Raw genomic sequence first — 25657 nt, 5'->3', positions numbered from 1 at the left:
GTAAAAAAATATTATTAATCTACTTGTTAATTTACTGTTAATATCTGCTTATTTTCCATTTTAACATGTTCTATCGACACTTCTGTTAAAATGTAATAATCACTTATTCTTCTGTTGTTTGGATACTTTACATTAGTTTTGGATAATACCACAAATTTAGGTATCGTATAGTTACAGGATCATACATTGGTTCAGGGACATATTTCCTGAGTTTATAAACATAATATACATGTTTCAAAAAGAAAAAAAGATTTTGTGACTATAAAAAATATTGATGCGGGGGGGTGTATATTGTAGAGTTAGTGCTGCAACGGTTTCTGGGTATTTGTTCTGTTGTGTTTATGTTGTGTTACGGTGCGGATGTTCTCCCGAATTGTGTTTGTCATTCTTGTTTGGTGTGGGTTCACAGTGTGGCGCATATTTGTAACAGTGTTAAAGTTGTTTATATGGCCACCCTCAGTGTGACCTGTATGGCTGTTGACCAATCATGCCTTGCATTCACTTGTGTGTGTGAAAAGCCGTAGATATTATGTGATTGGGCCGGCACGCAGAGGCAGTGCCTTTAAGGTTTATTGGCGCTCTGTACTTCTCCCTACGTCCGTGTACACAGCGGGGTTTTAAAAAGTCACACATTTTACTTTTAGAAACCGATACCGATTATTTCCGATATTACATTTTAAAGCATTTATCGGCCGATAATATCGGCAGTCCGATAAAATCGGACATCTCTATTAAGAACCTTTATGGTCCAAAATGTCCTTTTTTCAAACTTTTTGGGACTTCATTTGTAGTTCCTCTACTTGTGTCAAGTCCCGCTTTCCTGCATGGCCCCCCTAGAACCGTCATTGTCATTGTTTTGTTTTTTTTAGTCCTCGTTGAGTCTGAAGTGTGTGTACATGTCAGTCATTACAGTCGCTGCAGGGAGGTTTAACAGCAGAGACACGGAGGTGAAGACAAGGCCATGAACCACAACCCCTCACTAAATATGCATGCCGCACCGTGGCCGACCCCTCTTACTCTTTTATGAATGACTCCCGGCCCTCGGCAGGTCGGCGACTGGCTGATACGATGAGTCAACGCCATCCTCCCGTGCGCCTCTCCGCGGGCCTCGCCCTCCATCAGAGCGACAGCAGCTGACGTTTTAGGTCTAAATGGCGGGTTAGCAGCTTGAAGAGTCAGCGCCTGAGTGTGGAGGTGGTGATTTAGTGGGGAGATAAGCTCTCTGTAATGGCAGGGTGGAATAATTCCTCCTAAACGAGGAGGCTTGGCGCTCTCCGCCCACTACAAGACAGAACGCTCTCCTTCCTTTCTGTCCTTCGCTTTCTCTGTTTTTTCGCCTTGCCCACTTGTGTTTGCGCGTTTTGCAGGTTTTTAACGGAGAAGTTGGAAGCTGTGCGAAGCAAATCCGTGCAAAAATGCACTCAAGACTGATAGGATGAGACGTTATAAATGAAATAATTAGTGCTCGACTGCAAAAACAAAGAGTGACATAAAGGAATAAGTTGGAGGAATAAGTCAACAATTAAGGTCACCGACTAAAATGAGTTTTCATTTTATTAGTGTTGTTTTTATTTCTGATATATTATTTAAGAATATTTTCCGTTTATTTGTAAATGTATTTTATTATTTTTGTAAATATTTTACTTGATTTAATTATTAATTTATTTTGTAATAATTACAACCGTTTTTTATTTTATGTATTATGTTTAATGTATTTATTTTTTTATTGGCTCAGTTTTTCTATTTGTTATTATTTCATTTTGAGCTAATATAACTGTTTTTATTCTTCAATGTATTTATTTTTATTTAGTTTTTGATAGTATTATTGAATTAATTATTCATTTTGAAGTCATTATAACAGTTTTATTTTATTTATATGTTTCAATTATTTTGTTTTTATTTTGGTATAATATCATTAGCTCATATCTTTTTTTTATTATTAATTATTACTTTATTTTGTAATAATTACAACAGTTTTTTATTTTATTTATTATCTTTAATGTGATTTTTTTTAAATATTTTTATTGGCTAATTTTTTCTATTAGTTATTAAAAAAATTTAGCTAATTATAACTGTTTTTATTTTTTATATTATTTCGTTTTTGATATATCCTCGGTTCATATTATTTAATTAATTATTCATTTTGAAGTAATTATAACAGTTTTATTTTATGTATGTATTTCAATTATTATGTTTTTATTTTGGTATAATATAATTTGCTCATATCTTTTTTTAATTAATTATTAATTTATTTTGTAATAATTACAACAGTTTTTTATTTTTTATTTATTATCTTTAATGGGATTATTTTTTTAAATATTTTTACTGGCTAATTTTTTCCATTACTTATTAATTTTTTTTAGCTAATTATAACTGTTTTTATTTTTTATATTATTTAGTTTTTGATACATCCTTAGTTCGTATTATTAAATTAATTATTCATTTTGAAGTAATTATAACAGTATTATTTTATTTATATGTTCCAATTATTTTGTTTTTATTTTGGAATAATATCATTGACTCATATATCTTTTTTTTTATTATTAATTATTAATTTATTTTGTAATAATTACAACCGTTTTTATTTCATTCATTTTCTTTAATGTGAATATTTAAAATATTTTTATTGGCTAATTTTTTATATTAGTTATTCATTTATTTTTAGCTAATTATAACTGTTTTTATTCTTTAATGTATTTATTTTTCATATTATTTAGTTTTTGATACATCCTTGGTTCGTATTATTTAATTTGTTATTAATTTTAAAGTAATTATGAGAGTTTTATTTTATTTATATTATTCCATCCATCCATCCATTTACTACCGCTTGTCCCTTACGGGGTCGCAATTCAATTCTTTTATTTTGATTTTGGGGTAATATCATTGGCTCATACCTTTTTATTATTATTAATTTATTTTACAATAATTATAACAGTTTTACTTTATTTATAATGTTTTATGTAATTATTTTTTATATTGAATTTTTTTTCTTTTTGTTTTTGATATAATTATATCATTGACTCATATTTTTTCATATTGTATTTGTTGTCTGAGTATGTTTTAGTTTTTTTGGGTTTTTTTGTCAAAACAAACAAAACTAGTAATTCATGCAAAAGTGTCATGTGAGCAACGTTTAGCTCATTTAATTCACCTTTTCCATATTTTGACAAAATAGTAAATAGTAGGTCAAATGCATTGCTCAAAGAAGAAATGCTGACCTACTGTAGGAACTTTGCACAGTAGTCTTCAGTATATTGAGTCAGGTCGCCCCCTAGAGGCCTCCAAAAGAAAGCATCATGAAGGAACACTAAACAGAGCTTTGGATCAATGCAGTGCATTCTGGGAGTCTTTTTTTGTAACACACATGTTGTGTGCTTCTATGTGTCGTCCTCGCAGCCCTGCTGTCGTCGTGGTGCGAGGAGCTGGGTCGACTGCTCCTGCTGCGTCACCAGAAGAACAGGCAGAACGAGTCGCAGGGGAAAGTGTCCATGCAGCCCAGCATGAACAGCATGAAGGCCGGCCTCACGCACAGGTAAGTGCACACCTGCAGAAGAGCCATTTATCATTGTTTTTTAAACACATCACACTTCAAATGTTTTTGTTGTTGTTTTTGAAGCATTTTCCAAGCTTAAACATGGCTAAATTAACGGAAACTATCAATACTACAGTAGTCTTGACCACTAGATGAGCCGGGACCAATCAGAGCATGCTGTTCAGTATCGTGGCCCCTGATTGGCTCAGCCTCAGGGAGCATTACCAAGAGAGTGTAAAGGTGACTAAAGAGTGTTATTTCATGTCTAAATGGCTCTTGTAATGCTGAAAAATGTACTTTGAAGGTAATAATAATAATAGATTTTATTTGTAAAAAGCACTTTACATTGAGTAAACAACCTCAAAGTGCTACAGTGTATAAAACAAATAAAATAAAAAGATAATAAAAAATGAATACAAAATAAAACTAGAACAGCCAAATAGCTAAAACCAGTATGCATATATCTAAAAAAAAGGCTTTTTTTAAAAAGAAGGGCTTTTAAGCCTTTTTTAAAAGCATCCACGGTCTGTGGTGCCCTCAGGTGGTCAGGGAGAGCGTTCCACAGACTGGGAGCGGCAGAGCAGAAAGCCCGGTCGGGTAGTTAAGACTATATTTCTATGCTCTAGCTATGAAAATATTTTTTATAATTCATTATTCCTACTTGGCCCTGCGATGAGGTGGCGACTTGTCCAGGGTGTACACCGCCTTCCGCCCGATTGTAGCTGAGATAGGCTCCAGCGCCCCCCCGCGACCCCAAAGGGAATAAGCGGTAGAAAATGGATGGATTGATATTCCTACTTTGCGGAAACTCTTTCACCACGGTCATAAAGAAGGGTTTACTGTATACCTGAAGCTATGTACGATAAACTAAACAACAGCTTCCCGCGTGTTGTAGTGCACTTCTCCAGCCACAAGTGTAAACATATTGTTGAAATTAGTATCTTTAAAACCTCTAAAGGCTTAGTGGCCACATGCGTGGACAGCACCTTTTAGCTCTTATTTCCAAAATTGTGTACACTACTGAATTGGGGTCTTATGGCCACTTATGTGGACACTTATACTGCCATCTGGTGGTGTCAGAAAAGTAGAACATACAATGGAACTTGGGGGAAAAAAAGTGCAAAAATAAGAATTACCGTATTTTTCGGAGTATAAGTCGCTCCGCAGTGTAAGTCGCACCGGCCGAAAATGCATAATAAAGAAGGAAAAAAACATATATAAGTCGCACTGGAGTATAAGTCGCATTTTTTGGGGAAATTTATTTGATAAAAGCCAACACCAAGAATAGACATTTGAAAGGCAATTTAAAATAAATAAAGAATAGTGAACAACAGGCGGAATAAGTTTACGTTATATGAGGCATAAATAACCAACTGAGAACGTGCCTGGTATGTTAACGTAACATATTATGGTAAGAGTCATTCAAATAACTATAACATATAGAACATGCTATACGTTTACCAAACAATCTCTCACTCCTAATCACTAAATCCCATGAAATCTTATACGTCTAGTCTCTTACGTGAATGAGATAAATAATATTATTTGATATTTTACGGTAATGTGTTAATCATTTCACACATAAGTCGCTCCTGAGTATAGGTCGCACCCCCGGCCAAACTATGAAAAAACTGCGACTTATAGTCTGAAAAATACGGTAATTATTCTAACAATACGGTAATTCTAACAATACGGTAATTATTCTAACAATTTGTGAAACTGGAGCAATTCAAACAGCATGCCGTTGTCAGGATAATAATACGAATACAGACACTGTTAGCATATTCGCTAATGCTAATGACGCTAGCTTGATTGCATTATGATAGCCCGTACAAATATGCATGAAAACACTCCTACATACATCACACGGGACGGTTTGGTAAGATTAAATAGTTGTAGTTATATTGTAAAATGTACAAACGTTGCTTGAAGGGATGAATGAATAATCCATACGAGTAGAAACGCTATGGAAGACTAGAACACCAAACGGCACTTGTACTTCCAGTTTAAAGCACTAAACAGAAGGAAATACTCTAGACATGAGCAAACTCGTCCAAAAGATGGCGCCATAGATAGCTAGATAGATAGATAGATACTACTTTATTGATTCCTTCAGGAGAGTTTCATCAGGAAAATAAAAGTGTACAGAATTGAGATCGAATTTAAAAAGTAAAAAGTAAATAATGAGGGCTATAAATGGAAATAAAATAGAAAGTATAACAATAAGAATAAAAGAAAAAGGAAAAATAAGAATAAATATATAACAGTAAAAATAAGAATAGAACAAGAGAAACTAGGCAGTAGTCATCATCGGCGGTCCCTCGAACGAGTATGACGATCCTCCTGGTAGGGGTGTATCCCTTTATGGAGGATGCCTGTGCGTGACTTTGTTTTACGTGGGGAGACTTGGTGCACAGACAGTCGCCACACGATCCTTGACAGAATCGGGTCAGGGTCCAGTGGCATGGAGTCCAAGACGACTGGGGACCCTTTTCTGCTGCAGCCTTCATCCGCCATCGCAGCCGTTGTGTTAGTTCTTAAATCTACCGTCTTCCGCCTTCTCTGCCGATGAGGTCTTCACCGTATCCCTGGCTAGGGGGCAGTCAGGTACTAAGCCTTTGCCAAGGGCCACCAGGGGTAACAGTAGTAAAGGGGTTAACCTCTTAGTGCCCCAAGCCTCCACTGCCGGATGCACTTTAACGTCATGCCCAGGACACAAAGGCAGTAGTAGTAGCACAAACATTAACGCTTCTTTTCAGTGTCTGTTGAAAACTATTTCTTGATTTCAAAACTATACGGTTATCAGCGGAGAAAAATCCATAATTTAGCCGCACCGTTTTATAAGCCACATGGTGCAAAGCGTAGGAATGAAGTAGCAGCTTATAGCCGGGAATTGCGCAATCTCGTGTGGCAAGGGACGACTGTATTTAGCTTTCTTTTTCAAAGCAACTTTAATTTCCACGTCGCCTCCAAAGCAACTTCTAAAAACCGCTATCAAGCCCTTCCAAGTGTTTTCTTATATTCGCGGGCGTCTTTTCTCACAAATCCAATCGTTAAAAGTTGACTGGAGTTCATTGTGGCGTTCCCCAGCGGTGGGTCAGTCTTCATTAAACTATTCTATTGAAGTCGCGCACACACACACACACACACACACACACACACACGCAGGATTTGCATTTTTTTTGGAGTGGAAGCAGAATTACTTTGAGGGCGCTGAGCAGATTTAAGGAGGTAGGGGGGAAAGAGGGGGAGGGACTGTTAAGTAATGTTTTGAGAGAACATGGTGTGCTCATGACACTCTCTATCAAAGAGGCAGCTTTCAAAAAAAAAAAAAAAAAAAAAACACACACAAAAGGGGAATAAAGACAGCCTGGAGTTAGTCAAAGATCCTTTTTTTGGGGGGTCTGTGGAGGATCTTTGAGGACATATCAAACTCCTCATTCTGAGTAGAGCTCACCTCGGAGAGATGAGAGCTCCCGTCCAAAAATAGCAGCTTTCTCCTGCCCTCCAGCTGGGCCGCTTGCCTCGCCCCCATCTGGATGTTTATTGTGCTTTTGGACGGGGCGGGGGGGATGTCTCACGTTCATTCCAGAGCAGACCTTTCCAACGCCGCCGGAGGTTTTTCAGGGCCTCTGGGGAGCTCGTCGCCACGTATTCTGGCACCGAGGTGTTGTTTTTTTTTTTTGCGAGGGGATTGTTGAAATTGGAAAGTAACAATTGTCTCTCTTTTATTCTCCAGCGATGGCTCCTTTCCCTACGACTCCGTCCCCTGGCAACAAAACACTAACCAGCCCCCGGGGTCATTGTCTGTAGTTACAACAGTGTGGGGCGTCACCAATACATCACAGAGTCAGGTAAGGTCCCAGCACATCCGGGCATCTGGAAAAAAAAAAAATCTTATCCCGCCCGCGTGGTTTTTGTTCCAGGTTCTGGGGAACCCGATGGTCAACAGCAATAACCCCATGAACCACGGGGGTAACCCCATGGCGTCGGGGATGTCGGCCGGCGCGGCGGGGCTCAACTCGCCGCAGTTTGCCGCTCAGCAGCAGCAGTTCCCCAGCAAAGGAGGCTCCAGCCAGCAGTACATTCAGCAGGGGATGTACAGCAGACCCGGATACCCTGGAGGCCCCGGGGGATACAGTGGCAGGTGAGGACATACTTGCAAACCGAAATTCTGGCGGAGCTGGAGGCCACGCCCCCTCCAGGTTTATTGTTAGGCAGTTTCATTAACGTCCTCCCAGCGCGGCAACAACACATAACAACAGCAGTCACGTTTTGTCTACCGTAAAGCAGTTCGTCTGCCATAAACAGCAATGTTGTGACACTCTTAAACAGGACAATACTGCCCTCTACTGTACATGCATATGTGACAATAAAATGTACGGTTTTTAGAGAGTGCAGTGCACAACTGCACACACAACAAGGAGACGAAGCGGAATGCATCATCAGAGAGGGTGTTCAGCATGGTTAGAAAAATAGTGACAGAGAATAGAACAAGGATGGACAATTCAACCCTTAACTCAACAATGAGTAGATGAGTGTTATGTGTGTATATGTGTAAATAAATGAACACTGAACGTCAAGTATTTCTTATATATATATATATATATATATATATGAAATACTTGACTATATATATATATATATATGAAATACTTGACTTCACCAAGTCAAGTATTTCTCATATATATATATATATATATAGATATATAGATATAGATATATATGTGAAATACTTGACTTGGTGAATTCTAGCTGTAAATATACTCCTCCCCTCTTAACCACGCCCCCACCCCACCCCCGACCACGCCCCCCGCCACCCTCCACCCCCCACCTCCCGAAATCGTGGGTCTCAAGGTTGGCAAGTATGGGTGAGGGGGGAAAAAAATTACGGGTAAACGTTGTGTCACGCTACGCTGCAAAAACTGAAATCTAAGTAAGATTAAATATCTCAAATAATCCAATCCACTTTATTTATATAGCACATTTAAACAACAAAATGTTTCCAAAGTGCTGCACAACAATATTAAAAATAATATAAAATAAATATGATTCAAAACGATTTTAAAGGGTAAAACCAATTAAAACCGTAAATAGCAGTGACGTGCGGTGAGGTTGATGGCTGGTGAGGCACTGACTTCATCACAGTCAGATTTACAAACATATGAACCCTAAAGAGTATCTTATTCACCATTTGATTGGCAGCAGTTAATGGGTTATGTTTAAAAGCTCATACCAGCATTCTTCCCTGCTTGGCACTCAGCATCAAGGCTTGGAATTGGGGGTTAAATCACCAAAAATGATTCCCGGGCGCGGCGCCGCTGCTGCCCACTGCTCCCCTCACCTCCCAGGGGGTGATCAAGGGGATGGGTCAAATGCAGACGACAAATTTCATTACACCTAGTGTGTGTGTGACAATCATTGGTACTTTAACTTAACTTTAACTTTACACATACAAACTGTAGCACACAAAAAAGCACATTTAATTAAAAAAAAACGTTATTATGGTCTTACCTTTACTTATAAATGAAGTCCATGCGCCGCAACTAAAGCCCTCACTTAAACTTTCCACGTGCAAGATTGAATCTATTTAAAAAAGTGTAACCGAGGGTTTATAAATGTCACCTATACTGTATGAAACTACAAAATAACAAACACAGAGGCTCCAGTTTACACCAGGACCACTTTATTTACCTTCTTTCAAAAACCTCCGCAACGTGACATCACTTCCGCTCTTATCGCCTTCAAAATAAGAGCTCAAGGCATATACTGTATAACAGCGCATAACAGGAACTTAACATCACAAAGAGGAAAGCCCATGAAAATAGGTTACAAAAGTTATTTAATAAGAAGCCAAAAAGTGCAAAAACAATAATGTTCGTGTTGGAGGAGTTGTGAATTAGATACACCTGCAGTCTGCAGGTGTACCTAATGTTGTGTCCCTGCAGTCATTCACAACTCCTCCAACACGAACATTATTGTTTTTGCACTTTTTGGCTTCTTATGAAATATTTTTTTTAAATAGATTCAATCTTGCACGTGGAAAGTTTAAGTGTGGGCTTTAGTTGATATAACAATTCTACGGCGGGGGTGCAGGAGGCGGGATTACTGCGAACCTCAGCCAGTGCGTTTTTTGCAGCCGTTTTATGATCGCTCAGCACAAGAAATACTTTACACACATACAGTTGTTGACAAAATACACTGTACATTATATACCTCAGCTAACTAAACTATGGAAATGTATAATATAGTTCATATAGCAATACGGTCTCACTGCACAGCAGGCCAGCAGTTAGCCGAGTCCGGAATCCATGTTGAGGCACTGAGTGACGCGCCTCAACTGGCTGCTGTTCACCGCACCGTCTCTTCTCAGTATTTGAACGGCAAATGTGAAAATTCAGCGATTTTGAATAAAAATTATCTAAAACTGGTGAAGGTAAATGGAAAATAACTTTATAGTATAATCACTGGATACATATAACAATTTAATTAATTTTTTTTCTTTTTACATTTTTTTCGTTCTTTTCTTTCTTTCCACGTCACTGCCTTCTAATAAGGGTGATATTTGCATATTTTCTGTCTGATAAGATCATTCTTCTCACTAAGCAGATTTTATGTTAGGGTGTTTTACTTGTTTTAAGGGTTTTGGTCCTAAATGATCTCAGTAAGATATTACAGTTTGTTGCTGAGATGTTATGTCAATGCAAGGATCTGCCGACGTGTTTTACGCTGGTCCAAGTCCTTCTATACAACGGGAGCACTCTCGTGTTTATAGGAATGTGCTGCAAATTTGTCTCCCAAATTTTGAACTGAACTTGGGGATGATGTCATTCCTATACCCGATTAAGCCCCGGGGCCGCCAGTTGAATATCTCTGCCATTTGTCATTGATCATTTGTCTAACGATGATTAGACGTCCAGTAGAGATGTCCACCTCCGACCCTCAGTCCACCAGACCCTCATGTGGAGGTAACCAGGGGACATTTCTCCCCCGTCAACTAGAGATGTCCGATAACATCGGCCGATAAATGCTTTAAAATGTAATATCGGAAATTATCGGTATCGGTTTCAAAAAGTAAAATTAATGACTTTCCGGTAAAACACGGACGTAGGGCATACTTGCCAACCCTCCCGATTTCCCCGGGAGACTCCCGAATTTCAGTACCCCTCCCGAAAATCTCCCGAGGCAACCATTCTCCCGAATTTCTCCCGATTTCCACCCGGACAACAATATTGGGGGCGTGTCTTAAAGGCACTGCCTTTAGCGTCCTCTACAACCTGTCGTCATGTCCGCTTTACCTTCGTGCCGGCCCAGTCACATAATATATGTGGCTTCAACACACTTAAGTGAATGCAAGTCATACTTGATCAACAGCCATACAGGTCACACTGAGGGTGGCCGTATAAACAACTTTAACACCGTTACAAATATGCGCCACACTGTGAACCCACACCAAACAAGAATGACAAACACATTTCGGGAGAACATCCGCACCGTAACACAACATAAACACAACAGAACAAATACCCAGAAACCCTTGCAGCACTAACTCTTCCAGGACGCCCCGCCCATCTCAACCCCGCCGCCAAAATAATAGGACTCTTAAATCCATCAGGAGACGTCACTAACACCGCCTTCTATTCTCTACAGTTACTCCGGAGGACCCAATCCGCCCCCTGGAGGTATGAGCATGACCTCGCATTCACGCCCGACCGGCGACTTCACTCAGCCCGCTGCCGCCGCCGCTGCAGCTGCCGTCGCGGCCGCAGCCGCTACGGCCACCGCCACGGCGACGGCCACTGTGGCGGCGCTGCAGGAGACGCAGAACAAAGACATGAACCAATATGGACAGGTACCCATGACACAAATGGTGCCTAAATGCAGAGTGGCACTAAACAACTTACTTATTATACTGCTTTACACCCTGTTTATTATTCAAGCTGCACACTGACTTACTAGGAATGATGTTTCATAAGAAATTATCGAGTTCGAGCCCATTATCGAATCCTCTTATCGAACCGATTACTTGTCGATTCCAGATAGGTTGTTGTATATGGAAAAAAACCACAATATTTGTTTTAACAAAAGCTCACTTTTGTTTTATAAGAAAAAACTAAAATAAAATAAATAAATAAATATTGACTGTTACCCCCCTAAAAAAAAAAAAAAAAAAAAAATATTGACTATTGTTACCCAAAGTATATTAAGTGGGATTTTTCAGAAAAACAAATATATACAGTAACACAAAAACAACCTGTCTCTGTGATCACTATAGGTGTATAAATAATAATATAGTGTTAAATAAAATCAGTCCCTTGGGCACAAAACTGAAAATAATACAGCTCTCCAAAAAGAGCACTTCTGCTGCTATTGGAACATACTAACTACACACACAGGCAGACAGCTAACAAACAATCCAAGACGTCTAATAAAGTTCCAAAGCAGATTAATCCATTTAGGCTCTTTATTGTTGTTGATCTTGCTTTGTCTTTTCCTATCTTTACTTTTGTCTTGCACTGGACTGTTGTTGTTTTTTGTTTTTTTTAAACTGAAATACACACAATGACAAATGTATAAGCTATGTGATTCAATTAACATACTGAAATGTAATACACAATATGTAAATATTAGCTTAACACAAGTATACAGTACTATCATCAAACAAATACTTCTGAGTGTTGAAACTATTTCGATGGTGGAAATACACGACTGGCAGCCATTTTAAGTCCTCAAAACATCCATTGAAACAGTGCACAAAAATCGTTTTTCAATAAACATCTTACTATTAAATGTAACCACTTTCCACCTTAATATTGAGTTACATAAACAATTTAAACAGTTTACTTTCAGACTTATCTTTTCCAAGGCTTGTAAGAGCTAACACAACTTGTCTACTTCTCAATTGTCTCATGAACTGGAATAACATCGTCAACCCGGAAGTGCCCAAACTATTGATGCGTAGTATTTTCATATGGCCACAAGGTGTCAGTATGAGTCTACAATCAAATGAGCATAACATTGCCCATTTGGGATTCGTTCCCAGGGATACGAATAAAGAACCAACTCTTTTTCTTTACTATAGTGGCCTCGATAACAGGAACCCGTTCTCAAAAAGGGATTCGAGTCCATGGAATCGGTTCTTTTCTTATCGAACAACCGGGAGAATCGGTTTCGTACATCATCCCTACTGACTACTCTAAATGTTAATTCCTGTAGCCTTGTCGAAATATAATAAAAATGTGAGTAGCGGTCTTGCATTTTTGAATCCGTCTCTTCTTTCCTCCAGATGTGTTCCTCCTTCCAAATGGGCCCGGCTCAGGCCTACAACAGTCAGTTCATGAACCAGCCGGGACCACGAGGCCCGCCCGGAGGTATGAATCCGGCCAGCATGGGTTCAGGCATGAACAACCCAAACATGGGCGGACCTCCCATGGGCATGAGCCAGTCCCGTACTCCCGGCATGGGACCGTTCGGGGGCCACGGCCAGCGGATGCCCCAGCAAGGGTACCCCGGAGGACCCCGGCAAGGCATGCCCATGCAGGGAATGAAGAGACCATATCCCGGGGAGGTGAGTGGACCACGTCACGCGGAGTTACCCGCGCCAGGTCAGCACGCGCTCATTGCTTCGATGTTCCTTCCGGAGGCGGGCTATGGAGGTCAATACGGGCCGAGCAGTCAGTTCCCGCCCCAGCAGGGACAGTACCCAACTCCCAACGCCTCCAGGCCGCTGCCTTCACCCAACTACCCAGGGCAGAGGATGCCAGGGCAGCCGGGGCAAGGACAGTACCCACCTGGCATGCCCATGGGCCAGTACTACAAGGTCCGTTTTAACGTCCTCCACGTCAAACATCTGCAATTAATGTTGTCAAACTAAATATATTTGTGTTTGTTTTGCAGCAAGAGCCCTTCAACGGGCAGAGCACCACCTTCTCAGGTGGTGGCTACTCATACGGCCAAGGGAATGGGGTATGTCCTCGCTTCCTGTTTAAATTAGATTGTGGGGGGCGTGGCCTGCGGGCCTGCGGAGAAGCGGGGCGTGTCAGGACCGGCTTCGAGATTAGCGGTATGTGCGTAGATGACACAGCTGTGGGTGTTTGTCTGATCACCTGCCGCTCTGTTAAAAGCAGCGGTCGGGAAGGAGAAAGGTTGTTGATGGTGGAGAGAAAACCCGAGCACAAACGAGTGAGGGGGAGACAAACAGATATGACTGAAAACGAACACAAACAACATTTATTGCAAAATAAATCATTGTTCAGAAAGATGAACGAGGCGGTCATGTCAATAATTGGTGGTCTGAAGAACCCGCCAGTCCTGACACGGCCCGCTTCTCCGCAGGCCCGCAGGCCACGCCCCCCCACATAGATGTTTATGAATGGCATCGCAACTCATTTATTTATTTTTGCCTGTCTTTTTGAAGCCCCCCAGGCCGGGTAACTACCCCCACTCCCCAGTACCTGGAAACCCCACGCCCCCAATGACGCCCGGAAGTAGCATTCCTCCGTACCTCTCGCCAAACCAGGATGTGAAGCCGCCGTTTCCACCTGACATGAAACCAAATATGACAGCCCTTCCTCCCCCTCCATGTAAGTAGAACTCTTGACTTGACAAGTGTACCATATTTGGTCAATTATGACGCAATAGACTGTTTGATTGCTCCCAAATCAGTCAATATTATTAATATTTTGATTTTAATAAATTGCTAAACAACAAGGGCAATATCAGTAATGTAAAGTTATAATGTCGAATTATTAAATTTTTAAATATAATTTTTTGTATTCATAAACTACTTGTAAAATTTGGACACACAGTAATAATATAATGAATTAATTTGATTGAATTAAAAGTAAAATTTGCAATTCTGCATTTTTTTTCTGATAAAATCAAAACTTGCGATACTTGCTTTTTATTGCACTTAGCCGCTGGATAAATTAATATTAATATTTGACTTTTTTTTCCCGTTGTTCCTCTCTCCCAGCTAACCCCAACGAGGAGCTGCGGCTGACCTTCCCAGTCAGAGACGGCGTCGTGCTGGAGCCGTTCCGCTTGGAGCACAACCTGGCCGTCAGCAACCACGTCTTCCACCTCCGACCCTCCGTCCACCAGACCCTCATGTGGAGGTAACCAGGGGACATTTCTCCCCCCGTCAACTAGAGATGTCCGATAATATCGGACTGCCGATATTATCGGCCGATAAATGCTTTAAAATGTAATATCGGAAATTATCGGTATCGGTTTCAAAAAGTAAAATGTATGACTTTTTAAAACGCCACTGTGTACACGGACGTAGGGAGAAGTACAGAGCGCCAAAACCTTAAAGGCACTACCTTTGCGTGCCGGTCCAATCACATAATATCTACGGCTTTTCACACCCACAAGTGAATGCAATACATACTTAGTCAACAGCCATACAGGTCACACTGAGGGTGGCCGTATAAACAACTTTAACACTGTTACAAATGTGCGCCACACTGTGAACCCACACCAAACAAGAATGACAAACACATTTCGGGAGAACATCCGCACCGTAACACAACATAAACACAACAGAACAAATACCCAGAAACCCTTGCAGCACTAACTCTTCCGGGACGCTACAATATACACCCCCCTCTACCCTCTACCCAAACCCCGCCCCCCTAACCCCGCCCACCTCAACCTCCTCATGCTCTCTCAGGGAGAGCATGTCCCAAATTCCAAGCTGCTGTTTTGAGGCATGTTAAAAAAAAAATAATGCACTTTATGACTTCAATAATAAATATGGCAGTGCCATGTTGGCATTTTTTTTTTTCCATAACTTGAGTTGATTTATTTTGGAAAACCTTGTTACATTGTTTAATGCATCCAGCGGGGCATCACAACAAAATTAGGCATAATAATGTGTTAATTCCACGACTGTATATATCGGAATCGGTTGATATCGGAATCGGTAATTAAGAGTTGGACAATATCGGAATATCGGCAAAAAGGCCATTATCGGACATCTCTACCATCAGTAACCGGTAGTAAAACTCCTGCTTTTCTCTTGGCCCAAATAGTTCACAGTAGCACTATACATAATCATAACACCAGGGCGTCCAGTGAGGGGCATTTTGTACACTCAAAAAAGGTTGATTTAAAGGGGAACATTATCACAATTTCAGAAGGGTTAAAACCATTAAAAATCAGTTCCCAGTGGCTTATTTTATTTTTCGAAGTTTTTTTCAAAATTTTACCCATCACGCAATATCCCTAAAAAAAGCTTCAAAGTGCCTGATTTTAACCATCGTTTTCCTGTGACGTCACACAGTGATGCCAATACAAACAAACAACAAGGTAAAGCGACATTAGCTCGGATTCAGACTCGGATTTCAGCGGCTTAACACTGTCTGATAAGATAATTACTAACAACTATGAACTAGGTTTACAGCATATGAAATACATTTGGCAACAACATGCACTTTGAGAGTGCAGACAGCCCATTTCAGGCGCGCTAAGAACATATATTTTTCCACGATTTCAGCACTCAGGTTAACCATACCTAAATAGACACAAAATACCGCATTACACAAGACTACCCGAATGTACTCGAATGATTGAAAAAAAATAAATGTTTTTAAGCTAAATTATTGGTAAACACAGTTTATGTATAATAATTTACGTAAAACCGCGAGTAATGAATAAAGTTTTCATCAATTAATATATTCTGTAGACATACCCTCATCCGCTCTCTTTTCCTGAAAGCTGATCTGTCCAGTTTTGGAGTTGATGTCAGCAGGCCAGGGAAGCTAGGGTCGATATTCTTCTCTTGATCATCTTCGGTGGCATAAGGGACGGTGTGAGCCAAGACATCCAGGGGGTTTAGCGCGCTCGTCTGCGGGAACAAACTGCCGCCATTGCTTGCCGTGCTCCCGAGGTCCTTTGTCCCTGAATTGCTCACACACTCCGGCAGATTCAATGGGGGTCTGGCGGCAGATTTCTTTGACTTTATCGTTGGAAATGCATCTGCTTTGAGTGTCGCAGGATATCCACACATTCTTGCCATCTCTGTCGTAGCATAGCTTTCGTCGGTAAAGTGTGCGGAACAAACGACTGACAATTTCGTCGGCTTTCCCCACACCCTCGTATTTTGAACAAATTTCGTCCAATTTCTTGCCACTTTCGCATCTTTGGGCCACTGGTGCAACTTGAATCCGTCCCTGTTCGTGTTGTTACACCCTCCGACAACACACCCACGAAAGTGAGAAAATGGCGGATTGCTTCCCGATGTGACGTCACAACGTTTAATTCGCCAAAATTCACCCATTTAGAGTTCGGAAATCGGTTAAAAAAATATATGGTCTTTTTTCTGCAACATCAAGGTATATATTGACGCTTACATAGGTCTGGTGATAATGTTCCCCTTTAACCAAGTATTAGTGTTGTTATTATTATTATTATAAGGGCTAACACTGACAAACTATTTAGAGCGGCGCCGTGCTCACCTCCGGTTGCCCGATGTTTACATCATCGAGTGGTCTGCTGCTTCCTCGCTTCCCTGCTCCCTGTAAATTTATTCTGGTAAAGTGTGCGGAACAAACCTCCAATTTCTTGCCACTTTCGCATCTTTGGGCCACTGGTGCAACTTGAATCCGTCCCTGTTCGTGTTGTTACACCCTCCGACAACACACCGACGAGGCATGATGTCTCCAAGGTACGGAAAACAGTCGAAAAAACTGAAAATAACAGAGCTGATTTGACTCGGTGTTTGAGAAAATGGCGGATTGCTTCCCGATGTGACGTCACAACGTTTAATTCGCCAAAATTCACCCATTTAGAGTTCGGAAATCAGTTAAAAAAATATATAGTCTTTTTTCTGCAACATCAAGGTATATATTGACGCTTACATAGGTCTGGTGATAATGTTCCCCTTTAACCAAGTGTTAGTGTTGTTGTTGTTGTTATTATTATTATTATTATAAGGGCTAACACAGACAAACTATTTAGAGCGGCGCCGTGCTCACCTCCGGTTGCCCGATGTTTACATCATCGAGGGGTCTGCTGCTTCCTCGCTTCCCTGCTCCCTGTAAATTTATTCTGGTAAAGTGTGCGGAACAAACCTCCAATTTCTTGCCACTTTCGCATCTTTGGGCCACTGGTGCAACTTGAATCCGTCCCTGTTCGTGTTGTTACACCCTCCGACAACACACCGACGAGGCATGATGTCTCCAAGGTACGGAAAACAGTTGCAAAAACGGAAAATAACAGAGCTGATTTGACTCGGTGTTTGAGAAAATGGCGGATTGCTTCCCGATGTGTCATCGCTCCGAGAGCGAATAATAGAAAGGCGTTTAATTCGCCAAAATTCACCCATTTAGAGTTCGGAAATCGGTTAAAAAAATATATGGTCTTTTTTCTGCAACGTCAAGGTATATATTGACGCTTACATAGGTCTGGTGATAATGTTCCCCTTTAAGCTACAAGCCATAATAGACTCAGAGTCGACCCCCCACAGGTCAGACCTGGAGCTGCAGTTCAAGTGCTACCACCACGAAGACCGGCAGATGAACACCAACTGGCCGGCGTCCGTCCAGGTCAGCGTCAACGCCACGCCCCTCACCATCGAGAGGGGCGACAACAAGACCTCCCACAAGCCCTTGCACCTGAAGCACGTGTGCCAGCCGGGCAGGAACACCATCCAGATCACCGTCACCGCCTGTTGCTGCGTGAGTAGGAACGACCTTCTCCGGGTGTGACGATGGGAGTCGAGCGCCACTTTTTTGAGACTGGGCTGTCCTTGTATTTGATTGGGTTGCTCTGCAGTCGCATCTGTTCGTGCTGCAGCTGGTCCACAGGCCATCTGTGCGCTCCGTCCTCCAGGGGCTGCTGAAGAAGAGGCTCCTTCCCGCGGAACACTGCATCACCAAAGGTACGTCGCCGTGCGTTCACGTCTCAATTACGAACCCCGTTTCCATACGAGTTGGGAAATTGTGTTAGATGTAAATATAAACGGAATACAATGATTTGCAAATCATTTTCAACCCATATTCCATTGAATATGCTACAAAGACAACATATTTGATGTTCAAACTGATAAACTTTTTTTTTTTTTTGCAAATAATCATTAACTTTAGAATTTGATGCCAGCAACACGTGACAAAGAAGTTGGGAAAGGTGGCAATAAATACTGATAAAGTTGAGGAATGCTCATCAAACACTTATTTGGAACATCCCACAGGTGAACAGGCTAATTGGGAACAGGTGGGTGCCATGATTGGGTATAAAAGTAGATTCCATGAAATGCTCAGTCATTCACAAACACGGATGTCAACAAATGCGTGAGCAAATTGTTGAACAGTTTAAGAAAAACCTTTCTCAACCAGCTATTGCAAGGAATTTAGGGATTTCACCATCTACGGTCTGTAATATCATCAAAGGGTTCAGAGAATCTGGAGAAATCACTGCACGTAAGCAGCTAAGCCCGTGACCTTCGATCCCTCAGGCTGTACTGCATCAACAAGCGACATCGGTGTGTAAAGGATATCACCACATGGGCTCAGGAACACTTCAAAAACCCACTGTCAGTAACTACAGTTGGTCGCTACATCTGTAAGTGCAAGTTAAAACTCTCCTATGCAAGGCGAAAACCGTTTATCAACAACACCCAGAAACGCCGTCGGCCTCGCTGGGCCTGAGCTCATCTAAGATGGACTGATACAAAGTGGAAAAGTGTTCTGTGGTCTGACGCGTCCACATTTCAAATTGTTTTTGGAAACTGTGGATGTCGTGTCCTCCGGACCAAAGAGGAAAAGAACCATCCGGATTGTTTCTAGGCGCAAAGTTGAAAAGCCAGCATCTGTGATGGTATGGGGGTGTATTAGTGCCCAAGACATGGGTAACTTACACATCTGTGAAGGCGCCATTAATGCTGAAAGGTACATACAGGTTTTGGAGCAACATATGTTGCCATCCAAACAACGTTACCATGGACGCCCCTGCTTATTTCAGCAAGACAATGCCAAGCCACGTGTTACATCAACGTGGCTTCATAGTAAAAGAGTGCGGGTACTAGACTGGCCTGCCTGTAGTCCAGACCTGTCTCCCATTGAAAATGTGTGGCGCATTATGAAGTCTAAAATACCACAACGGAGACCCCCGGACTGTTGAACAACTTAAGCTGTACATCAAGCAAGAATGGGAAATAATTCCACCTGAGAAGCTTCAAAAATGTGTCTCCTCAGTTCCCAAACGTTTACTGAGTGTTGTTGAAAGGAAAGGCAATGTAACACAGTGGTGAACATGCCCTTTCCCAACTACTTTGGCACGTGTTGCAGCCATGAAATTCTAAGTTAATTATTATTTGCAAAACAAAAATAAAGTTTATGAGTTTGAACATCAAATATGTTGTCTTTGTAGTGCATTCAATTGAATATGGGTTGAAAAGAATTTGCAAATCATTGTATTCCGTTTATATTTACATCTAACACAATTTCCCAACTCATATGGAAACGGGGTTTGTACGTTGCCACCTGTCGGTCGATCACATCGCCGCTTCCCCCGCCCCCTCCTCTCTCCGCAGTTAAGAGGAACTTCAGCAGCGTGGCGGCCTCGGCGGGCAGCACCACCCTCAACGGGGAGGACGGCGTGGAGCAGACGGCCATTAAAGTGTCGCTTAAGTGTCCCATCACCTTCAGACGCATCCAGCTCCCCGCGCGGGGCCACGACTGCAAACACGTGCAGGTGTGCGCCCCGGAAGGTTCTCGACACGAAAGGAGCGAGTCTTGATTTTTGTGGCCTTGTCTTTCACAGTGCTTCGATCTGGAGTCCTACCTGCAGCTGAACTGTGAGAGGGGAACATGGAGATGTCCTGTATGCAAGTACGTGCACGCGTCCCAAAATCTGCATTGACTATAAAAAAAAGAGCGGATCTAACAGCGTGCTCGCCTCCTTTAACAGTAAAACCGCATTACTAGAAGGTCTGGAAGTGGATCAGTACATGTGGGGGATCCTCAACGCCATCCAAAAGTAAGTTTACATGCGTATGCACACACCCCAAAACCGGTGAAGTCGGCACGTTGTGTAAATGGTAAATAAAAACAGAATACAATGATTTGCAAATCCTTTTGTTATGGTTAGACTAGGGGAGATGACACCAACAGACACCAGGGGGCAGTAATGTTCAATAATATTAATAATAATAATAAACAATACTAACTAATAAACTACACTAAGGAAATGGAGAGTGTCAAAACCCAAGAGTGTATGTGTGTGAGGCTATGTGTGTAGTTAGCTGAGGTGTGTGTTACCAAGTTTTTGTCGAGAGCGAAGGAACACGGAAGTCCGTGGGGCGGGCAGATGATCCAGGGGCGGAGCGAGTCGTCGTAGTCCGGGGGCTAGCGAGGAGTCGAGGACCAGGAAGCACGAGGGAGGCAGGGAAGATCCAGGAGCACAAGACGCACAGCTTGACTCGGGGATGCACACAGGGAAGGTACGCCAACAGAAAGGTTATATTCCGGCGAGGGATGGCAGGTTGTGCAGGCTTAAGAAGACTAGGAAGATCATCACCGACAGGTGCGCGGATTTCAGATTGATTGCGGCTGGTGGAGTGACGCGTGCAGGGGAGGAGCGGCCGTGGGCGTGTCCCGAGGTGCGCTCATTGAGGAATGCGCATTGGCATGTGCCCGGGCCGTGACACCTTTTCAACTTATATTCAATTGAATAGACTGCAAAGACAAGATATTTAATGTTCAAACTGAGAAACTTGTTTGTTTTTTTGCAAACAATCATTACCTTAAAATTTAATGGCAGCAACACATTGCAAAAAAGTTGTCACGGGCATTTTTAACCAGTGTGTTACATGGCCTTTCCTTTTAACAACACTCTGTAAACGTTTGGGAACTGAGGAGACACATTTTTGAAACTTTTCAGGTGGAATTTTTTTCCCGTTCTTGCTTAAGTTGTTCAACAGTCTCCGTTGTGGTCTTTTAGGCTTTGTAATGCGCCACACATTTTCAATGGGAGACAGGTCTGGACTACAGGCAGGCCAGTCTAGTACCCGCACTCTTTTACTATGAAGCCACACTGTTGTAACACGTGGTTTGGCATTATCTTGCTGAAATAAGCAGGGGCGTCCATGATAACGTTGCTCAGATGTCAACATATGTTGCTCCAAAACCTGTATGTACCTTTCAGCATTAATGGTGCCTTCACAGATGTGTAAGTTACCCATGTGTTGGGCACTAATACACCCCCATACCATCACAGATGCTGGATTTTCAACTTTGCGCCTACAACAATCCGGATGGTTCTTTTCCTCTTTGGTCCGGAGGACACAACGTCCACAGTTTCCAAAAACTATTTGAAATGTGGACTCGTCAGACCACAGAACACTTTCCCACTTTGCATCAGTCCACCTTAGATGAGCTCGGGCCCAGCAAAGCCGGCGGCGTTTCTGGGTGTTGTTGATAAACTGTTTTCGCCTTGCTTAGGAGAGTTTTAACTTGCACTTACAGATGTAGCGACCAACTGTAGTTACTGACAGTGGTTTCCTCAAGTGTTCCTGAGCCCATGTGGTGATATCCTTTACACACTGAAGTCGCTTTTTGATGCCGTACCGCCTGAGTGATCAAAGGTCCGTAATATCATGGCTTAGGTGCAGTGATTTCTCCAGATTCTCTGAAACTTTTGATGATATTACGGACCGTAGATGGTGAAATCCCTAAATTCCTTGCAATAGCTGGTTGAGAAATGTTGTTCTTAAACAATTTGCTCACGCATTTGTTGACAAAGTGTTGACCCTCGCCCCATCCTTGTTTGTGAATGACTGAGCATTTCATGGAAGCTGCTTTTTATACCCAATCATGTTCCCAATTAGCCTGTTCACCTGTGGGATGTTCCAAATAAGTGTTTGATCAGCATTCCTCAACTTTCTCAGTCTTTTTTGCCACTTGTGCCAGCTTTTTTTAAACATGTTGCAGGCATCAAATTCCACATGAGCTAATATTAGCAAAAAAAAACAACGTTTTCCAGTTTGAACGTTAATATCTTGTCTTTGCAGTCTATTCAATTGAATATAAGTTGAAAATGATTTGCAAATCATTTTATTCTGTTTTTATTTACCATTTACACAACGTGCCAACTTCACTGGTTTTGGGTTTTGTACATTGGCGAACGTTTACTGATTTCCCGCCAAACAGTTCGGAGTTCGAGGAGGTGACCATCGACCCGACATGCAGCTGGCGGCCCGTGCCCATTAAGTCGGAGCTGCACATCAAGGAGGACCCCGACGGACCGCTCGCCAAGCGCTTCAAGACCATGAGCCCCAGTCAGATGACCATGCCCAATGTGATGGAGATGATCGCCCAGCTGGGGCCTGGACCCGGCCACGGCCCCGGACCCGGTCCCGGCCCTTATCCCCTGCATCCTAGTCAACATGCCAGTGGAAATGGGGGAGAGTACCCAGTAGCAGGTAAACATCAACGAGCGGGAGTCTTCGTCCCCTTGTTGTGTATATTTACGCCGCATTCAAAAGCACTGGGAATTTTGACATTTCTGACTATTATTATTTACTAATATTATTCCGCCCACTAAAACCTTTTTGAGGACCGTATCTTGCAAGAAATTTGGTACAGATGTTTATCGTTAATTTTTTAATAATTTTAACAGCGAGTCAGAGCTTTTCTTCCTGTCACTCACCAGCACATATTTTACAAAAACTGTTCTTGGGGGGGAAAAAACTGTTTGTTATACATACAAACCAGCAGATGGCACCAAACAACTTCATCCCTTAGTGAGTCAGAGATTTTCTTCCCGTCACTTACATGCACATATTTCACAAGAACTGTTCTTGGTGGAAAAAGAGGTTTATGTACATGCAAACAAACACCTTCTTCCCCAAGGGAGTCACAGCTTTTTTTTCCCGTCACTCACACGCACATATTTTACAAAAACAAACACTTCTTGAAAAAATATATTGCTTTACATGCAAACCAGCAGGTGGCACAAAACAACTTCTTCCCTGATTGACTCAGAGCTTTTCTTTCCGTCACTCACACAAACATATTTTACAAAAACTGTTCTTGGGAGGGGGGAAATAGGTTGATAGACATGCAAACCAGCAGATGGCACCAAACAACTTCCTTCCTTGAGCGAGTCAGAGCTTTTCTTCTTGTCACTCACACGCACATATTTTCAAAAACTGTTCATAAAAAAATCGTTATACATGCAAACCAGATTGCACCAAACACCTTCACAGCTTTTTTTCCCGTCACTCACACAAATATATTTTACAAAAACTGTTCTTGGGTGGGGAAAGAGGTTGATGGACATGCAAACCAGCAGATGGCACCAAACAACTTCCTTCCCTGAGCAAGTCAGAGCTTTTCTCCTGTCACTCACACACACATATTTTGTAAAAACTCTTAATTAAAAAAATAGTTATACATGCAAACCAGATTGCACCAAACACCTTCTTCACAGCTTTTCTCCCCGTCACTCACACAAATATATTTGACAAAAACTGTTCTTGGGGGGAAAAAGAGGTTGATATACATGCAAACCAGCAGATGGCACCAAACCACTTCCTTCCTTGAGCGAGTCAGAGCTTTTCTTCTTGTCACTCACACGTACATATTTTGTAAAAACTTTTAATTTAAAAAAATAGTTAAACATGCAAACCAGATTGCACTAAACACCTTCCCCGAGGGAGTCACAGCTTTTCTTCCCGTCACTCACACATGCATATTTTGTAAAAACTCTTCATTAAAAAAAATAGTTATACATGCAAACCAGATTGCACCAAACCCCTTCTTTCCTCAGCGATTCCGAGCTTTTCTTCCCGTCCCTTACACGCAGATATTTTACAAAAACACTTATTGAAAAAATTGTTTGCTGTACATGCAAACCAGCAGATGGCATAAAACAACTTCTTCGCTGATTGAGTCAGAGCTTTTCTTCCTGTCACTCACACAAATATATTTTACAACAACTGTTCTTGGGGGGTGGGGGGGGGGTTGATATACATGCAAACCAGCAGATGGCACCAAACACCTTCTTTCCTCAGCGAGTCCGATCTTTTCTTCCCGTCACTCATACGCACATATTTTACAAAAACACTTATTGAAAAAATAGTTTGCTGTACATGCAAACCAGCAGATGCCACAAAACAACTTCTTCGCTGATTGAGTTAGAGTTTTTCTTCCCGTCACTCCCACAAATATATTTGACAAAAACTGTTCTTGGGGGGGAAAAAGAGGTTGATATACATGCAGACCAGCAAACACCAAACAACTTCTTCCCTGGGCAAGTCGTAGCTTTTCTTCCTGTCACTCACATAGTTTAGAAAATACTGTTCTTGAAAAAAAAGGTTATTGTACATGCAAACCAGCAGATGGCACAAAGCAACGTCTTCCCTGGGCCAGTCGGAGCTTCTCTTCCTGTCACTCTTACCATGAATTGATAAACAAGTTGAAAAACGTATTCGGGTGTTACCATTTCGTGGTCAATTGTTCGGAATAGGGACAAGCGGTATGAAATGGACGGATGGATGTACTGTACTGTGCAATCTACTAATAAAAGTTTCAATCAATCAAAAAACGTAGGGAGGGGAATCGAAAACCGGTTCTTGTTCAGAGCCGGTTCCCAGTATATCAGTTCCTTGGACTTGCTTGTTATTTTTTCAAACGATTCCGGCGCGCCGGGATGACGTCATTACAGCAACATGGCTCCATAGTCTTTTTACAATTGGTTATAACAGAGCTTTTCTGACTGTCACTCACACACACACACGTATTTCATAAAAAAAGGAGGTTGTCTTATATTCATGTCTGTACGATACGCAATTTAATAAGGCTCTTTGTTTTGGTCCTTGAAGGCAACACCTACCACAGTCAAGGGAACTTTGACTTCCCTCACGGGAACCCCTCTGGAGGCGGCGGCGGCGGAGGAGGGGGGCCACCTATGAGCGACTTCATCCACGGGCCGCAGCTCTCCCACCCGCCAGACGCCGGGCCTGGTGGTCTCATGTCGCAGGACAAGCCCCTCAACCACGGCATGAGCGACGCTGTGAGTGCAACTTGCGTTCAATCTCACAATGGAAACAGAGTTTGCTCGGTGGCACGCGTGCGCTCACATGCTGATGTCATCAATAATGCTGATCACAGCTTCCATTCA

General features: G+C 41.9%; 1 protein-coding gene across 3 annotated transcripts in view; it reads left to right on the top strand.

The window, feature by feature from the left end:
* Positions 1 to 25657, top strand: part of zmiz1a (zinc finger, MIZ-type containing 1a) — a 564484-nt gene that overhangs the window by 536289 nt on the left and 2538 nt on the right. For 2 of the 3 annotated variants that reach the window (XM_061937708.1, XM_061937724.2), the window contains 16 exons: positions 3397 to 3532; positions 7272 to 7386; positions 7459 to 7679; positions 11183 to 11384; positions 12819 to 13100; positions 13176 to 13352; positions 13430 to 13498; positions 13950 to 14115; positions 14508 to 14649; positions 18003 to 18213; positions 18311 to 18416; positions 20067 to 20227; positions 20297 to 20364; positions 20444 to 20512; positions 22684 to 22955; positions 25359 to 25549. In XM_061937708.1, the coding sequence (XP_061793692.1) occupies positions 3397 to 3532; positions 7272 to 7386; positions 7459 to 7679; positions 11183 to 11384; positions 12819 to 13100; positions 13176 to 13352; positions 13430 to 13498; positions 13950 to 14115; positions 14508 to 14649; positions 18003 to 18213; positions 18311 to 18416; positions 20067 to 20227; positions 20297 to 20364; positions 20444 to 20512; positions 22684 to 22955; positions 25359 to 25549 (2588 nt within the window). Of the gene's footprint in view, positions 1 to 3396; positions 3533 to 6873; positions 7200 to 7271; positions 7387 to 7458; positions 7680 to 11182; positions 11385 to 12818; positions 13101 to 13175; positions 13353 to 13429; positions 13499 to 13949; positions 14116 to 14507; positions 14650 to 18002; positions 18214 to 18310; positions 18417 to 20066; positions 20228 to 20296; positions 20365 to 20443; positions 20513 to 22683; positions 22956 to 25358; positions 25550 to 25657 lie in introns of those variants that run through there. The other variant, XM_061937717.1, reaches the window with a different exon arrangement.

Source organism: Nerophis lumbriciformis, linkage group LG02 (assembly GCF_033978685.3).
Source record: "Nerophis lumbriciformis linkage group LG02, RoL_Nlum_v2.1, whole genome shotgun sequence".
NCBI lineage: Eukaryota > Metazoa > Chordata > Actinopteri > Syngnathiformes > Syngnathidae > Nerophis > Nerophis lumbriciformis.
Note: the sequence above shows the minus strand (reverse complement) of the source record. Positions and strands in the feature narration are given on the sequence as shown.